Genomic DNA, 18515 nt, shown 5'->3' with positions numbered 1-18515 from the left:
ACCTCTGTTGCTTCAGTATCCTTAACTGTAAAATAGTGATAGCAGCACTTCCTTTGCAGGGTTGTTGTGAGAATCAAATGAGATAATACTCGTAAACTGCTTAGTATAGCGATTGGCCCATAGTAGGTGCTACAAAAATGCTTATTCCCTTCTCTTCCCTCCTTCCCCATCATGCAGTATGTCAGATATTTTTCCTATAGTTGTGGTCATCAGAAAACTTTATAAGCATGCTACCCATGAATTTATCTAAATCACTAATTTAAAAAGAAAAAAAACCCTAAAACATCACAAAGCCAAATAGCCACCTCTAGGACACTTTGTTGGAGGCCTTCCTCAGATCTGGCATCGAACCAATGAGTTTATCCAATCAGTGCCAAATCTAGTTCTACTATTTCCCAGCTAGCATCTTTCCATCTCCACTCTCTTTGACCTCTTGGCTACATTCTTTTTGTATTTGGCTTCCACAACACTGCTTGGTTTTTGCCCTGGCTCTATAACAATTACTTCTTTATTTCCTTTGCTGGGTTATTTGGTTTCTCTCCTTTCTCCCATCACTTATCTCAACCTTCATTTTTTTAATCCAAGGTTATATCCTAAACCAGGAGTTCTATTCTATGAAGTTTGGATTCAGTCAAAGGGCCGTACTTGAGGAGCTAGAGGGCCACCAGGTTCCTCACCCTTGTCCTAAACTTTCTTTTCTTGTTTCTCTATTCCTTAACCCCAAGATTTCAATCATCCCTATGGCTTTGATTATCACTTCGATGTTAACTATTCTCAAATCTACATCTCAACTATCAATTTTCCTTACCTGAATTCTAGTCTCCAACTTCTTATTAAAATGTACATGTGGACATTTCACAAGATTTGAGATGCTGGTAAACATCATTCCTTCACAAATGCCACAGCCTTCAATTTCTTTATTCCCCTCAATGGCATCACTGTTCTCCTGATTACTGAGAACAGAAACCTTAGCATTAGTGTAAACTTATTCATGTCCTTCATTCATTATATCCAGTCACTACTTCCCACCACTGTTTCCTTCAAAATGCTTCTTACATCCAATCTGCAATATATTCCCACTACTTCCATTATTGTAATATCTCACTACTGGATTGCTACAACAGCCTCATAATTCTCTTTCCTTGGTACAATCTCTTCTTCTTCTTCAATGCAGTGTGCATTGGCCACATAACCATTCATCCTTCAATACCACTTTCATCATGTTATTCATCATGTTATTCATCAATGTCAGTTCCTCCCGACTTTCACCTATACTCCTCTGGCTGACTTTCAAGACTATTCATAATCTGTCATTATATTACCTATCTAATTTTATTTTATTTTTCCAAAAGCAAACTTTAGACCAATCATACTAGTCTCCTTACTGTCCTTTAAAACATGCCATGATTATTTATATCTCCAAGTACGTTTGTCTCATATCAGTTCTATCACCTTAAATATCCCCTTTTGCTAACTATACAAATCCTATCCATCTTTGAAGGCCCAGCCAAGTCCCATTTTAGGCCTCAATGATCACTTCATTCTCTGCATTTAAACTCTGTACTCTATGTTCCTGAGAGGGGATGTAACATAATAGTTAAATAACCCAGTCAGAAAGATTTCAAGTTCTGATCCTGACATATATTAGATGTGTGACAAAGACAAGTCATTTAATCTCTCAGCATTCTAGCCAACTTTCTAAGAGTTGCACAGAGGGAGCTGACCTGCATTTATTTCCTAACCTGTAAGTTTTCTACATGAAAAAAAAAATCACAAGTCCAATCCCTAACCACATTTTAGCATTTAATTATAGTGTTCTGTATATTATTATTATTTATTATTTCATGTATGTTGTCTCTACAGCTGGACTAAATTGTAAACTCCTTGAAGAAAAGTTCTAGGCAGGAGTGTAAATATTTAACAACCTACTTTTAGGGCAGAAAATGCTGTTAAATACAACACACTTTTAAATTTCATCTGTACTGTTAATATTTTCTCCATCACTTTAGGTCTAGACAATCAACAAGACAATAAATCAGGCCCTCATTTTAGTGTTTGCTGATTTCTAAAGTACAAATGATCTCAATGAAAATTAAACAATTGACTCTCCAATTCAACCCCTGATTCTATGCTTTACACCTCTATTTGCCTTCTTCCCTTTCCATTCCATTCTCCCCCCTTCCTGTCCAATGACACAGTCAGTACTTGCAGAGTGACTTGACAGATTTGCAGAAAACATTGTCTGGAGTCATCATGAAAAGGAGAAGAGCAAATCTAACACAGTAAAACACAAACACGAAGCCCTGACCTAAAAGAAATGAACTCCAAAAGGAAAGAAGCTGCACAATTTTACAAAGTATTTCCTCAAGATAGTCTTTAGAGGTGAGTAGTGAAATCATCATATCTCCATTTCACAGTTAAGAAGACTGAGGTCAAGGAACCTGGAATAATTTACTCCAAGTCATTTATAGTAGGTGACAGAGTCAAGAAATAAACCTAGAACTTCTGACCCCAAGTAAAGTGCTTTCCATTATATCATGTTAGAAATGTCTTTATATTAAGTCAAAACCATGATCACTTTTTTATTTTAATTTTGTCCTTTGGAGAAAGATAAAATATATCTACTCCTACCTCCACATTACAACTGTTTAAATTATATATTACATAGCTATCCAGTAGCAGTGCAGTATAGCAGAAAGAACATTAGATATGGACTCGTAGGACCTGGATTTGAATTATGGTTCTACTACTTACTTCTTCTTCCCGACCTTAAGCAAGTTACTCTCCCTGAACCTTAGGATTCTCATTTGTCAAATCTGTGTGTTATATAGGGTGATCGGGGAAGACTAGTACCACTGGCGTGAGGGCTTGCTGAGCCCTTTTCAGGGCTGCTCACCAACCTTTGGCTTCCACCTTCACCCAACTCACTTGTGGCTCCAAGAAGCTGTAGCACATGCAGGGTCTACACCCCAGTAAACCATCTTGGCAGGTGGGCTAAACCAGGTTGAGCGTAATCAACAGGCCTCAAACCTATTGGTGAGTTAAGGGGATGTCTACCCCAAAACTGTGAAGATTTTCCCCATCAGAATGGGTAGATGACATCATTTTTTTCCCCAGTGGGCCATGAAGGTGGCCAAAGGAAGCACTGTCATCTTGACTTTTGTCCTGCCTCACTCAAATCCAATTCACCCACAAATCAAAACATCACCTGTAATGTCATTAGTCCCCTTCAAAAAGAAAAGACAAACAACAGAAGACCTCCTAGGTCCTTTCCATCTCAAAATTTATGATTCTGTGAATTTTTGATAGAATTGCAAATTTTTCAAACTCCTCTTTTTCAAATTCCATCCTTGAATCCCTTCTCTGTTCTCACTCCAAATTATCAATTACCCCTCTTGGAAAGTGACATTGAATTCAATACTCTATCTGTGATCTGACTATTTAAGAGAACAGTGACACTATTAACATTCTGTACTACTTGGCCACTAATAGACAGGTATATGGTATAGAATGGTATCCTTGTTGGGGGTCAACTTTGGAAAGTCAGGGAAAACACTGAATTATTTAACAATGCTAGAGGCCAATGTAAAGATTTGTCAGTACATAAAATCATAGCTCAACAACCAAGAATCTACCAAAGTTTAAAGAGTCAAGGAGAGATCCTTCAGTCATAGCAGTGAGTGCAGTCTCTTTATAGCAAATAAAACCAATTGGCTTCTATAACAGTCAATCAGTCAATGATCACAACTACACCAGAGAGGGATTAGCCTAAATCAGAGTCCCTAACAAGTTATCAATGAATTAGTAAGGTCCCTATGTATATGAAACAGTCATGCCTAGAAGACATTAGAAGATGTTGTCATGGATATAGTTGTTATTAACTTCATGATGCAAAATCATCATTGTGAATAGCTCTTTGTGGTTTTCTGAGTCAGGAAACTTGCAACACACGCCAACATGTAAGACTTTTTGACCCTAAATGAAGAATTTTTCCAATTCATTGATATTTCCTAGGGGGAGGTGAGATAATAAGGGGGAAGGATTTTTGATTCTTTCATTTAGCAATTCTTTGTGAAGTGGCATCATTTGAAAATTTGACAATACCTTCTAGGCCTTCATGAAAGACGTTGAAAAAAGTGTTGAAAAGGCCAAAATCAATGATGGAGATTCAATAAGCAATGAAAGACCTTTCTCTGGGTATGGAGTAAACACTAAATAATCTTTGAATGTGACCATTCCCCTATATTTTCTTGGTTTAAATTTACAATCTAATAATTGTATTGGTTGGTCAACTATAATTTGAATATAATGTTAAAAATTCAAAGCTAGAGTTCTATATGATAACTTTAGCTAAGTAGAATAAATCTGAAACAATAAACTCTAAGCCTTTTGGTCCTAAAAGTATGATTCTAAAATGTGTAAATGTTGAATATATGTTATAGGTAAGTTTTCATTTTAAAAAAAAAACTCTGAAAAGTGATTACCTATTAAGCAAACAAAAAGCCAAAGTAACTACAAAAATAGCAATTGGTAAGCAATTTATCATAATTTGGAGGCAAACTGGTAGAGAATTTGGGCCAGTATCTTTGTCCCTAAACAAACTAAGATTGATAATGGACTCATTTTAATGCTTGAATAACATTTACTGATTTACTCAATATTAATTTATAATTATTCTAAAATATTAATTAACAGAACTAGAAGCATCATTAGAAGTCATCTGGTTCAATTCTTACCCAAATCATGCCTTTTGTCTATATAGCCTTTGTATGAAGACCTCAAGTGAAAACTCATTACCCATCCTGAGACAACCTAATATATTTCTGGACAACTCTAATTGACATGAAGTATTCCGTTATCTTGATTCATACTTTATCATCTTGTAACTTCCACCCATTAGTCTTAATTTTGCTTTTTAATCCCAGATGAAGAAAAGTTAATTCCTCTTCCATGTGACTATCTTTCAACATTTTGAAGATTGTTATCATGTCCTATCTAGGTCTTTTCTCCAGGTTCAACATTTCCAGTTCCTTCAACCAATCCTTCTACAATACAGTCTCCAGTTTCCTCACTATCCTTTTCTGGATATACTCCAGCTTTTCCATATTCCTTCCAAAATGTGGTGTCTAGAATTGGACACATTATCTTGAAATGGTCTCCCTATGAGACAGTACAGTAGGATGATCATTTTTCTCTTAATGAAAACATTATACCTCTATTAATGCAACTTCCTTTTGCCTTTCCTTGCCACATTATGCTAACTAACTCATTGAGTTTCTGGAAGTGCCAAAAGGAGCCTTTTTTTTCTCATGAACTGCTTGCTTACCATATCTTACCTAATATATGCTTCTGCAATTAATTTATTTTAACCCAATGATCTCTTTAGTGCCATATCCCATGATTCTCAGTATTCACCTGCCTCAACCTCTCTGAAGTATCTGACATTTGGTCAACGCTTCCTCATGAGTACTCTTCCAGCTCTTGAATTTTATGACACCACTCTCTTTCAGTTCCCGTCTTATCTGCCTGGTCACACTTCAATCTGCCTTTATGAATCATCATTCATGTCTCGCCCCCAACCACTGATGTTCCCCAAGGCTCTGATTCAATCATTCTGGAATTCCCAACCTGTGAAGAATATGTCTCCAAATTTTGAACTATCCACAAATTTGCCCTCCATGTGTTCCCAAAACACTGAACAGAACAGGCCAAGGAAGGAGCATCCAGATGTCCATTACAGAAATCTCCTGCTTGATTATGATTCCTTAATAAATCATCTTTGGGATGGTTCATTAAAGCAGTCCTGAATTCTCCTCATTTTATGACACTTCAAAGAGTGTCAAATGCTTTTCTAAAATCTAGATATAACATGTCCTTGAAATTCTTCTCATTTATTGGTCAAAAAAAAACCAAGCAAACAAATATGAAGCTAGTCTGGCACACCTTGTTCTTAAGGAACACATCCTTTCTGTTCTAAGTGCTGTTTCTAAGTTCTAATTCCCCTTCTATCCTTTATTCTCTAGTAGAATCTTACCAGGAATCAATATTAACTTTCCTGGCTTATTATTTAAAGTATTCAGCTTCTTGCTCATTTTTGAACATTAGGACATTTTCTCATCTTTTGTCTCAGGGTTTTAAGATTCCTCAAAGACCATAGGCATCAACACATTCAAAAATCCATCAAGTGACCTGGCATGTAGCTCATCCTTATTTGATGAAGGAAGTTAAATGATTTTGTTATATGCTAATTTATCTTATGTTCCCCATTCCTGTTAATTATTTTATTTATGGTTCCTCATTTGAATATCAGCTATCATGACAGAAAAAACTACCCTGATCACCTATCATGAAAGTGAAAACTCTAAATATGTCTGTCCTTTGATACATGAACAGAATATTTTGAATTGTGCCCAAAATAAAGTTTTACTAAAATATTTTATAATATTGTAAGGCAGCAACAGTATTTGTAATTTTCCCTTTTTGGTTGCATATAATACTGTGGCTTAAAGCTACCAATGGCTCCTAACCACCTCCATTTAACTGCTGGTTAGTCCCCACCAACCCTTCCTTAAATGTAGGTTTGCAAATTCAGGCAAAATGTTCAGAAAGACTTTTTTCCCCAGTTGTTCACCAAAACTTATTTTAAAGCCAACCAGGCTCTAAGAATTATGTCACAATAGATATCTGACCTGAATGAAACTTCCCCTCATAATTGCATCTATAATTCACCTTTTCTTAGAATAAAACATTTTTGTCAAAATAAATATATGTTGATCTCTTTGACCCCCAATAATATTTTCTGGGAAAAACCATCCAGTTTAAATAGAGGGCATTATTATCTTCTTTTTCAGAATACTTGAGACAGCACTTTTAAAATTAAACACACACTCCCATCACAATTGGTGATTTTGGTAGATATATAGCTGGGGAAGGGGGTGGGGAGGCAGAACAACAGGTCCAGGGTTCAAATCTGGATGCTGCCTATTTTTGAATGGCTTGCCAGCTAAGGATACTTTTTATATTTTTAAATACAGTAACACTTTATTTACAATTGTAAAAACCATTCTTACCTCACTGGCCTGACAAAAACTGTAGACTATAATTTGCTTACCCGGATCTAGACATTTGCAAACACTTTTAACATTAATAAAACATTCAATGTCATCCCTCATGACAAGTAAGACATACATAATTTAGAAAACATCCAGAATAACTCCTATCTTATGCCATTACTGGCTGGCCAAAGAACCAGAAGAGTCTCATTTTTTTTTTTAATTTTCAATAGATTAAGATATAAGTGGTACAGTGAGAAGAGTGTTGGTTCTGTAGTCAGGACCTCTGTTAAATCCCATCTGAGATACTTATTACATGTGTGACTTTGGTCATATCACCTGGACTAACTTTAATCTTTAAAATGAGTGGATTGGACCACATGGCCTCAGAGGTCCCTTCCAACTCTTGCTCTATGATCTGATTCTCTTGCCTCCCTCCCAACAATGGTTATCACTATATGTTAGCAAGGAATAATTGTTAATGTGAATGTTTCCTTTTTCATTTATTATTTCATTTTATCCTCACAACAACCCTGAGAAGCAGCTGTTATTATCACCCCCATTTTACAGATGGGGAAACAGAGGCAGATAGATGTTTTCTATCTAACTTTCTAAGGGTCACACAACTAGTAAGTGTCTGGTGGATTGTTGTCTTTCTGATTCTAAGACAACTGTCTTCAAAAACTATTATTTTTGAAGTCTGATCTATCCTCAAAAGGCAGGATAAATACCATCTTCTTTTTCTCTGACTTCTCCCTGCTGCATAGAGTCAGTCAAGACTTTCATTGTCTCTCTACCACCTTCATCCCTGGGATGGCTCTTTACTTTCTAATGCAAATATACACAAATAACAAGAATACAAATACATGACTGTGTCTACCCATCCCATCCCACCCCCCACCAGATTCTAAATGCCATGACAGCTGGGCCCAATATTATCAAAAATGTATGTATCCCCCAGCACTGAGCATAGAGCTCTGCACACAGTAGGTCCTTAATAAATGCTGTTAATTTATAATTAAAACCAATTAATAATCATTTAGCTGAAAACTGGCAGTTTTTTTATTTCTTCTACCTAGTTTTATATTTCCCCCTTTCTCTCTCTCTCTGTCTCTCTCTCTCTCTCTCTCTCTCTCTCTCTCTCTCACACACACACACACACACACACACACACACACACACACACACACCTTTAGAATTTGTGCTGAGGACAGGGACTATTTTGTTACTGCTTTTTTTTTTTTCTAAACTTTCTTTGTATCTCTAGCACAGTGCCTGGCACATAGTAAATGCTTAATAAATGTGTGTTAATTGATTTGAAAAGGATAGCTTTAATAGTAAGGATGTTTTAAATTAGTATTGTCTTACTTTGAAAAAATATTTTTAACTCTCTGATGATAAGAGATTTATTTTTACAAAGAATACTGTCACAAATTTTATTATCTTCAAATGTTTTTGTTAATTGGCTTTCTGAAATAATATTATAGGGATATAGTGCCAAGTGCTGGGGCAGAATTGTGTTGTTCCAAGTAACAACTGTGTAATATCTGACCCTTTTATATTTAAGTGCCTTGTTGATTTAAATGACAATAATAAAAGAAGTAAATGAATCCTTGTAAATACTACTATACTACTGGATCAATGGGCATTTTAAAACTGTAATCATCTGAAAACAGGCCAGGTGTTTTAAATGTGAATACATCAATGCTGGTAGTGTCATTTGGATCTATGATCCTATACCATTGCTCCCCAGATGGTTGCTAAGTCTTCAGGGTCTATGGATGGAAACTCCATCAGAGGGGAAACAAAAAAAACACATCCTACTGGCAGATAGGCCAAAATGGCCCTGGGCCTGTATACACCACCCACATATGTTTCTGTTGGCAACAAAATCTTATGAGATTTCATGGCCAACAAGTGTTCTGTGGTGAAAATATTATTTCCACATTGGGGAAAATACCTCTGGCAAGATTCTACCACCATCCTAGAAATCTACACCAAAGAGAATTAATCCACAGTCAATGATTTGACTATGGAGATGAAGTATACTATGTTAAAAATAGAGGGAAATTATTGATTAGTATGATGCATTTTTGATAATTTGTTTAAACATTAAAACACCTTAGAACTTACTCTCTCTCAGTTAATGGCACTGACTTGGAAAAAAAATAACAATGCTAGGCCAGGAAAGAAATTCTTACACTAAATAATTGTTCTTCAAACACAGAAAGGTACTTGAAGCGTAGTATTATGTAGTTTGCAACTCATCACTTATAGCAACTGATGACTCCATTAAATTTAAACCCCCTTTAAAATATGCTATAAAGTAACTAAGAACAGTGCCAATGTGTTATTATAAGACAGCACGAATTCAGGAAGCCAGATAAAGTGGAAAACAATGAATCAGAAATTAGACAAAAATGGGTATCAGTCTTAGCTCCATCAAGAATCTGTGCAATGAATGAACTATAGTTTTAAGTTCTCTTTGAGACAGCTAGGTGGTGAAGTGGTTGGAGTGCCAGACCTATAGTCAGGATTCATTTTCCTGAGTTCAAATCTAGCCTCAGACATTTATTACTTGTGTGACCTTGGACAAGTCATTTAACCTCCATCTTCCTCAGTTTTCTCAATTGTAAAAATGGGGATAACGCCCAGGGTTGTTGTGAGGTTCAAATGAAGTAATATTTGTAAAATGCTTACTGTAGTGCCTGGCATATAGTACACCCTTAATAAATGCTTATACTTTTCCCTCTTCCCCTTTCCTTTCCAAGATTTAATAGTAGGTATTAATGACCTGATGGAGGCAGCATGGGGTGGTGTTTATATTGTTAAGCTGTTTACAAATCCTCCTTCTGACCATGCATGATCCTAGTGAAGTTAAGTAACCACTAAGTACCTCAAAGCAATTCCATAGAAATTATTTACTAAGGCACACATAGGATGTAATCTACTTTGATAGAGGGAATTGTTGTACTGGGAACTCCCCAAGATAATAAATCTTATGGATTACATTATAAGCACAGATCATCAACTGAGTCATAACTACCCACTCACCTCTATATTTCTTAACAGTACTCTACATATGCAATGTCTGTTGACAAAACCATTCATAAGAATGCAGATTCAGGGTTCTAAGAAATCTTTACTGCTATTTTTTTCTTTTTTTTAATTTGTTTTTTTTATTTTTAGGCAATTGGGGTTAAGTGACTTGCCTAGAGTCACACAGCTAGTAAGTGTTAAGTGTTTGGTCTGAGGCCAGATTTGAACTCAGGTCCTCCTGACTTCAGGGCCAGTGCTGTATCCACTGTGCCACCTAGCTGCCCCTATTTTTTTTCTTTTGATAGCTGTGAAAGAGTGACCCAAAATAAGTACATTGAAAAGGATTATGACTTTTGCCTGCCAAAGTAAAAAACAAAACAAAACAAAACAAAACCAAACCCAACATACCAAGTACTCCTGCAAGGGATTAATATATGATAAACTGACATAATCTACTCTTTGTTATCAGGAATTTAATGTTCATTCAGTTGGAAAGACATCACTCCTAGATTGTAAGCTCCATGAAACATGGGACTGATAGTACCCACCTCATGGAAGTGTTGTGAGGATCAAATGAGATAATATTTGTAAAGTGCTTAGCGCAAAGCCTGGCACATAGTAGGCTCTATATAAATGCTTATTCCCTTCCCTTTCCTTCCTCTTCCCTTCTTTCCTCCTCAACATGTGATTTCTCCCCCTAGAATGTATGAAGAAAAATGAATTATCACTTTCACTAAAGAACCTCATTATAATTCTCTCCTTGGTTCATAGACATCAGAGCTAGAATAGACCTTGGAGATTAGTCCCTCAATTTACAAATGAGAACTGAATTGAGATTTGGAGTAGTAAAGTGTCATCATACCAGGACTAGGCAATAAAGGAAGGAGACCTTTGATGTCAAATCCAGTGCTTTTCTTCATTATGTCAAATCTGCCTCCTTCGGGCCCACACTATGCAAGACGGTTGTTCAATAAGTAGAAACTCTTTAATAGAAATCTTCATGATTGGAGTAAATAAACATATCTTAGATCCTCTCAAAGGCAAATCTTCGTTATAATGAACTTTGGAAGACAATATGTTCTTCTGCCTATCATACCTCAAGATACAATAAAACAAACAAAAAGTGTCCATAAAATGGCCAACGGAGAGGAGGGTTTGTTGTGTAAGATTTAAATTAGTCTTCTTCTCAACAACTGAATGTATATGTAGTTAGCATCTGCTAGGTCAAGAACAGAATTGGTAAACATGTACTTATTAATCAAATCCCATAATAACCAAATTCTAAAGCAAAGGATTCTTTCTTAAGGTTAAATGTAAGCAGAACCAGGAGAACAATGTATACTATAGCAGTAACAATACAAAAACAAGTCTGAAAGATTTAAAAACTCTGATCACTGCAATGATCAATCATGATTCCAGAGGACTGATGAAGAACTCAGACCAACTATTGACAAAGAGATGATGGACTAACATACAGACTGAAAAACACATATCTGGATGTGGCCAACATGGGAATTTGTTTTCTTTGACTATGCTTATCTGACATAAGGGTTCTGTATTCTCTTTTTAGTGGGTTAGAGGAGTTGAGAGGGAGAAAAAAAATTCTTGAAAATAAAAAATGTAATTAATTTAAAAAGACAAAGCTTAAATGTAGCAATTTTAGGGAAAATAAAAGTAATTTTTATTTCTATAACAGGTGTTAGGTAGTTTGCTATCTTAAGAGATTGCACAGATGGAATATACAAATAGATTCCAGAAAGAGTTAGATAAATTCAAAATGACAAAGCCATAATGATTTACAAGGGAAAACTGAAATTGTTCAGGGCTATGTCCAAAACCTTGAAGAATGATATCAATAGGGTATCAGTAGGATCAACTACGCCCTTCTAGAATATGTCCTTTGGCATAATGGATCTAAATTTTACAGTATAGTTTCAAACACAAGAAAAAAGCAATACTGCTCTCCTTGAGATACTGACTTTATCCTCAAAAGAGTCAATTTGTAATGTGAATAAATTCATTTACATGGTCTTAACAAAAGACATAATTTCAACCATAGTATCAATGTTATTCTCAGTAAAAGTATTTCTTTTGAGGGGTAGTTGTGTTGTCAGTTACAAGTCTCTTGATATATTAGATGTTCAATACATCCTCCTTTGGGTAATGAGGTAGAACAGTGGATAGAGAGAACCAGGCCTGGAGTCAGGAAGACCTGAGTTCAAACCCAGGCTCTGACACTAGCTGTGTGACCTTGGAGCAAGTCACTTAATGCTGTTTACCTTAATTTCTTCATCTGTAAAATAAGCTGAAGAAAGCAATAGCAAACCACTCCAGCATCTTTGCCAAGAAATCCCCAAACGGGATCATGAAGAGTTGTTCACAACTGAAATGACTAAACAACATCATCCTTTAAAGGAATGTAATGATTTTGTGGACTTATGTATGAGAGTTAGGAGTAGGAGAGGACACTGACACATGATGATGATAAAGAATTTGTCATTGTTAATTTTTTCTTGAGGAGTGGGAGGTCCAAATAATTTGACAAGGGTAGGAAACTCCCTCCACAGATGTGGTTATGTAACTTGTCTATAATTTAGTGTTAGGGAGTTGCCTGGAACACAAAGGTTAATTGACCTGCCCAGGGTTTCACAGGTAGTATTTATCAGATGCAGCACTCTAATGTGTCCTTGACTTCAATTCTAGTCCTCTAACCAGTAAGACATGCTTCCTCTCATTATGATTTTAACTAGAGCTAAAAATATTCCTTGCTTTATGGACTAGTTGATTTTAGTAAAGCTAAATGTGAAGTAAATTATTTCAAAGCAAATCCTATTTTCCCTTCAACTGCCATTTAAAAAAATACTGATATATTCCTTTGGGAAATTTCCTAGACCAAATTAATTAAGAATATTTTTATGAGAAAGCTTAAGATCATGGACCTCTTTGTGGCATGCTAACATCCTAGCAATGGGACTACTTTCAAAACATTTTTAGATTTTTTACATGTTTCTCACTCCTGGATTTCTCCTGTATCATTGTAGCTTCTTTCCTGTCCTTTTCCAGTCCATACCACAGGAATCTCTCCCATTTTCTAGCAATCATTGCCTACCACTTAAAATAACTGGAACTTAGCTTTGGTCCTATTCATTCCACTGTTTAGGGTTTTATGATTTCTAACAGAACTGTACTATAATCACACAACTTTGCCAACCATGTGCTACCATCTACTTTACTATTTAATATAATCTGAAAATTCCTTAAAGTCCTCAAGTTCCATAAAATGAATTCCCTGTACTACTTTAGCAGTTCTTCAGAGTTTTAAATCCTGTTTCAACAGGTTTATTTTTTTAAGGACCTATACCTCTATTACTACTAAACAACTGATAACAAAGTGACAACTTAAAAGAAAAACTAAGCAAATTAGCTTCCATTTAAATAATGACATTTTCTGACTAGTGAAGAAAATAGCTACTACTTAGAGCACAGTGCCTTTCATATAGTAGACATCCAGCAAACGTTTAGCTGAATTAAGAAACATTATTTTGACTTGTTAGATTGATATCTATATCTATATTATATTAAACCTCAATGGGAGACAAATATTTCATTCCTGAAAACCACAGGATATGTGCCAAAATATGTTAGGAAAACCATAAAAACCTGAAAAATCTATTTAAAAAATTCAATGAAATATTCTGCAGATTTTAATCAGTGAAGAATAAAATTCTGAAATCTAAATTAACTAGGCATGATTTAATAATCTCTTTTTGTTTTTATCCTGCAGGGGAAACACACCAATGAAAAACAGTGTCAAAAGGGATTGAATTGATGAGAGGAAACAGGGTAACTCACAGGCTAAATTTTCATAAGTTTGGGCAGATGCCATATTGAGCCAGAGGCAGGATACTGCCCACACTGGCACACACCAAGGTCAGCTCACTACCCTGTGCCATCCCTAAGCTTCTAGGATTGCTTGGTGAGTTGTGAAGCATAAGAAGGAAATGATCCCCACAGTAACTTGGAAACACTCAAGTTCTAACTGAGCCATCACATCTATCAACATGAGCCCTGGGCTGAATTCAATTCAATTCAACAAATATTTATACACGACTGGCTGTTTGGATTACAATAGAAAGTTAACTAGTAAAAAGAATGGTGGATTGGGAATCAGAGGCCTGTATATCCTTGAAAAGTGGTATGCCAAAATTCTAACCCATTTCCTTCAGGTCTGCCATAAAAGAAAGGGACAGTGGAATATGTGCCAGTCAATATCTTTCCCAGGTGGGAGGCTGGCACTAGGGTTTTAGAAGTGATGGATAGATAAATAGAACTGTCAGTGGCAATAGTCTACATTAATACACCTGGCATAATTTGATAATGTTTATTTTTAGATTCAGGTCTATCCCATTATCTGAACTGTAACAAATCTATGACCTATGATTGCTTTGATTCTTGGTAAGGAAGCAGGGAATAGGCGAAGGAGAACTTAGAAATTCAGTGTTAAAATCGGAACTCACAAATTTCTTTCAATGACTATTTGTAGAATGTAAGCTTATTATCTCTACTTAATTATAGGTTAACAACTTATACCTTAACTCCATGAACCCACAAAACAAGTCCAAACTGAAATGGTTTATTTTACTATCTACAACACCATTATCATCTCCATCATCCAAGTTCATAACTTTTAAAATCATTTTAATATCTCTCTCTTATCTGTCATCTGCATGCAATGTACTGCCAATTCTTTCCCCACAAAATATCTTTTTCTATTCAATACCATGGTAACTTCCTTAGTCTAAGCCAACATCACCTCATTTCTGGATTCTAGCAAAAACCACTGAGACAGACTAACTGTTCTAATCTCTCTCCATGCCTTCCATTCTACATATTCTTTCAAGAATTTTCTTCCTCAGGTAGATCATGACATTCAACATTCAACAGTGGTTCCAGAGCATCCATCATAAATATAGCCCTAGGACTCTATCTTTTATCTTAATATTCTTGTCATGGAATGCTCTGATCCAACCAAGACAACTTATTTGCTGTGCCCTACAAAATACATGCTCATTTATGACTCATTTATTCAGTTTCCTTCAATTCCTCCCTAACCATCTGGCATCTCTTCATTCAAAACCCAAACTAAAACCCATCTCCTCTAGAAAACCTTTTCTGATTATGTGGGTTATTCATTCTGTTATTCTATATCCCTTTAGTTTACGTGTAGTTTGAAAAAACATCCAAAGTTTCTGACATCTTTTACATGTGTGCTTGTCTAGTCTTTCCAATTATGCTACAGACTTTTAAGAACAGTAAATAATTGTCCATTTTTCTCAATACATAGTGTTGCTAATTGGATTTCAAGTCACTGCTAGTGAGTTCAGGTCTATCTTGACTATCAATGCATTTAAGAGCCTAAATTTGTCTAAAATAAGTGATATTTTGAGAATGATAGTAGTCATCCACCAGTTAAAAGTAGGTCACAAGGTGGCAAAAATAAATATTAAGTATATTACACTAGATTTTAAAAATGGAATCATCATTTAACCTACTTTTAAGTAAATGAGTTATTAAGTACCTATCTAAGGAAAAAAATATGTTCACAGTGGATCAACCCCTGTGGTTATAAACTTATTTAGTATTAATCCAAAGTATCTCAAAACAGAAGCACAAGTGCTGTCAGAATTTTCCTTAACTTTGTAGTCTGGAAAACATATTACAGTATTAAAACCTGGTCTCTACTTTGCCAATGAACTCCTCTGTAGTCAAGCTAAAGGCCAAGTCATGGTTCCAGACCTAATAGTATCTAGGGGCAACACAACATAAATCCTGTCTGGTTTCTGGATCTCCATTTCAAGGCTAGGATGAAACCAGTGAAACTAAAAAAGGAGGGCATATAAACTTCTTATACCAGACTTCCTACAATAGACATTTGTTAATTTTGAAAGTTTGCTATAACACACACATACATACATATGCACAGAAAGAAATACTCTCATGTAAATTCTGTATGTTTCTGCAACAAAAAATTGCAACCTGTATTGAGATTTCTGGGATCGTCTTTGTAAATTTATCTTCCTCAACCCTCCCCACCTTCCACAATCTTCTTTCCATTAGAAAGCAACTGATTCTTCAGATTTCCAGAAGCATATATGGTATGAGTCAAAGAATATTCCTGTTTTTCTTTCCACTTAGAAGTTCATTCTTGGCATTGTACAATAAAACACAAAATAAATGGTGTATTTTAAGATTTACCAAATAAGCAAAAGATTGAGGTAATACATACTATCCATAAAGAATTTTTAAAAATTGGCTTTTGTTTTCAATACATTAAAATAGATAACATAGTTTGGTGTTCTTGACTGAGTCTTTTTTTAAGAAAATGTTTTAAATAAAAAGACACCTTACTTCATAGCTGGTTAAATTAATATTTGAATCCTAAGAGTTCATCAAAGTTAGTTCTGAGGTCACTTTAGGATGATTGCAAATGACTTTAAATACTTTCAACTTCAGACCTTAAAAAAGGTCATCTAAACCTAACCTACTGTGCTATGATTTTGAATTAGAAATGTACACATCTTGAAAGTTCACTGAAACCAGGTGCAAATTAAGCCTTGTTATCACTAATTAAAACTTATTAAACTTATCTAATCTCACACTATCCTCTAGCTAATAATATTTTCAGAAAGTGCCTAATGTTCAAAGTCACTAGGGTACCAAGCAGTTTCTTTACTTACAGGTACCCTCATGGGTTTACAGAGTTAAATCTGTTTCCTAATCTTTCTTATTTTGCTCTAAAAATGGGTTAAATACTTGTAGGGGAAGAAAAAGAAATTAGCCTTCAATGCCTGATTCTGTATTTGATGCTTTACTTGAAGTGTTCTCACAAAACAAATATTTGCTGTTCTGTAACAAAATTGCTATAGCAATCTATCTATAGATAGATACATCAATGTGACACATTTCTAGATAAATATTCCTTATGATCTATTAGAGATTCATATTAGTGACCTATATCTAGAAATATGTATGTATATATATACACATATTTATATATGTATATTTGAGTATATATATATATATGTTATATATTTGTATGTATGTATGCATATATATCCCTATTACAGGGCCCTAACATTTTCAGATGTTCTAGTTACTTTAAAGTCTTAGGGAAAAATGCCTCTCAACTGGGTCAGTAAAACAGAAAATAGGCCAGATGTTCAGTGGCTTCAGATACAAAAGATTCACATAATTTAGCCAGATAAAACTTACCTCATTCATTTTGAAATTTAAGGAGTTAGTACAAATGACAAAAATCCTATCAAAAGTTAATATAAAAAAAAAACTGAGAGTTTACCATAGAAAGGCTTTCATACTTCTTACAAAGCAGGTAAAATTAGGAAGTAACACTAGGATATTTAACTGTGGTGCTGAAAGAAAGCATCAATGAACAATTTCTCTGTGAAAACCACTCACAATATGTCCTTACCATATATTCCATATTAGAAGCTGGTGGATATACCTGACTTCTTAACTTATTATGAAGGTCCAAGATACTCTGCATATCATTGTCTGTGATGGCCCTTTTCCCTCTTTGCTTGGCGATCCACCACTCACCATCCTCGTCCATGTACTTTTCCAAAAGTTTCTCCAGAACTGTTGCATTGGGGACAACCATTGCTGGGATGGCATTAGCAATGAATAGCAACGAAGTTATTCTGAGCCACTCTTGTACTGCACACTTCATCATGAAAGACCTCAGGATTCCCCTACGATAAACTTCAAGATAAAGTCTTCCTTCCACTCCTTTTGACTCTAAAGGCAGGAATGAGAGTTCAGTGATTAAGGGAAAAGTGGATGAAATTCATTTTCATTATTTTTTTCAAAGTTAAACTGTAGTTAGAAAAGAATGAAAGGTGCCCTTGTAGGTTGAACCAGAAAGGGACACCATCTATTTATGGTTTCTAAATAAGTTATTCTAGTTATCATAACTTTATATAAATGTAAGTTTAACATATACATAGAAATTCATTTTGTGCAGTTATGTGCCAAACTATGTATCATTAAATTTAAAAATTAAACAGATTGTCCTCTAAGGTGAAAAGCTAGGGAAAAAAAATGAAGTTTTAATTGTAAGATTCCGGATAACACAAAATGGTGGTTAGAGTAGAAGTAAAACCCAATATATGATCATCTGTATCACCAACCACAATAGTTTTATTTTGGGTCATATTTAAATTCTAACATTCTAGAGTCAGCAATAAGAATGTAATATTCTCAGATTCCTTTTTAAGGATGCACCAAAATCTGAGCAGTCCCATTTTAGAGACTTTAAATTAAATGTTGGCTTTGCTAATCCAAAGTTTTGAATTTGAAGAGAAGAAGAAGAAGAAGAAGAAGAAGAAGAAGAAGAAGAAGAAGAAG

At 35.1% G+C, this 18515-nt stretch overlaps 1 protein-coding gene across 1 annotated transcript in view; it reads right to left on the bottom strand.

The window, feature by feature from the left end:
* The window catches only part of LOC114054244 (cysteine-rich secretory protein LCCL domain-containing 1), a 46109-nt gene extending 28268 nt beyond the window's left edge, over positions 1 to 17841 (bottom strand). The window contains exon 1 of the mRNA XM_027877423.1: positions 17581 to 17841. Coding sequence (XP_027733224.1) covers positions 17581 to 17841 — 261 coding nt within the window. The remainder of the gene's footprint in view (positions 1 to 17580) is intronic.
* Between the last annotated feature and the right edge of the window lie 674 nt (positions 17842 to 18515).

The sequence above is a fragment of the Vombatus ursinus genome, unplaced genomic scaffold (assembly GCF_900497805.2).
Source record: "Vombatus ursinus unplaced genomic scaffold, bare-nosed wombat genome assembly UNPS02014812.1, whole genome shotgun sequence".
Taxonomy (NCBI): Eukaryota; Metazoa; Chordata; class Mammalia; order Diprotodontia; family Vombatidae; genus Vombatus; species Vombatus ursinus.
The sequence above is the reverse complement of the archived record's forward strand: the minus strand, read 5'-3'. Positions and strand labels throughout refer to the sequence as shown.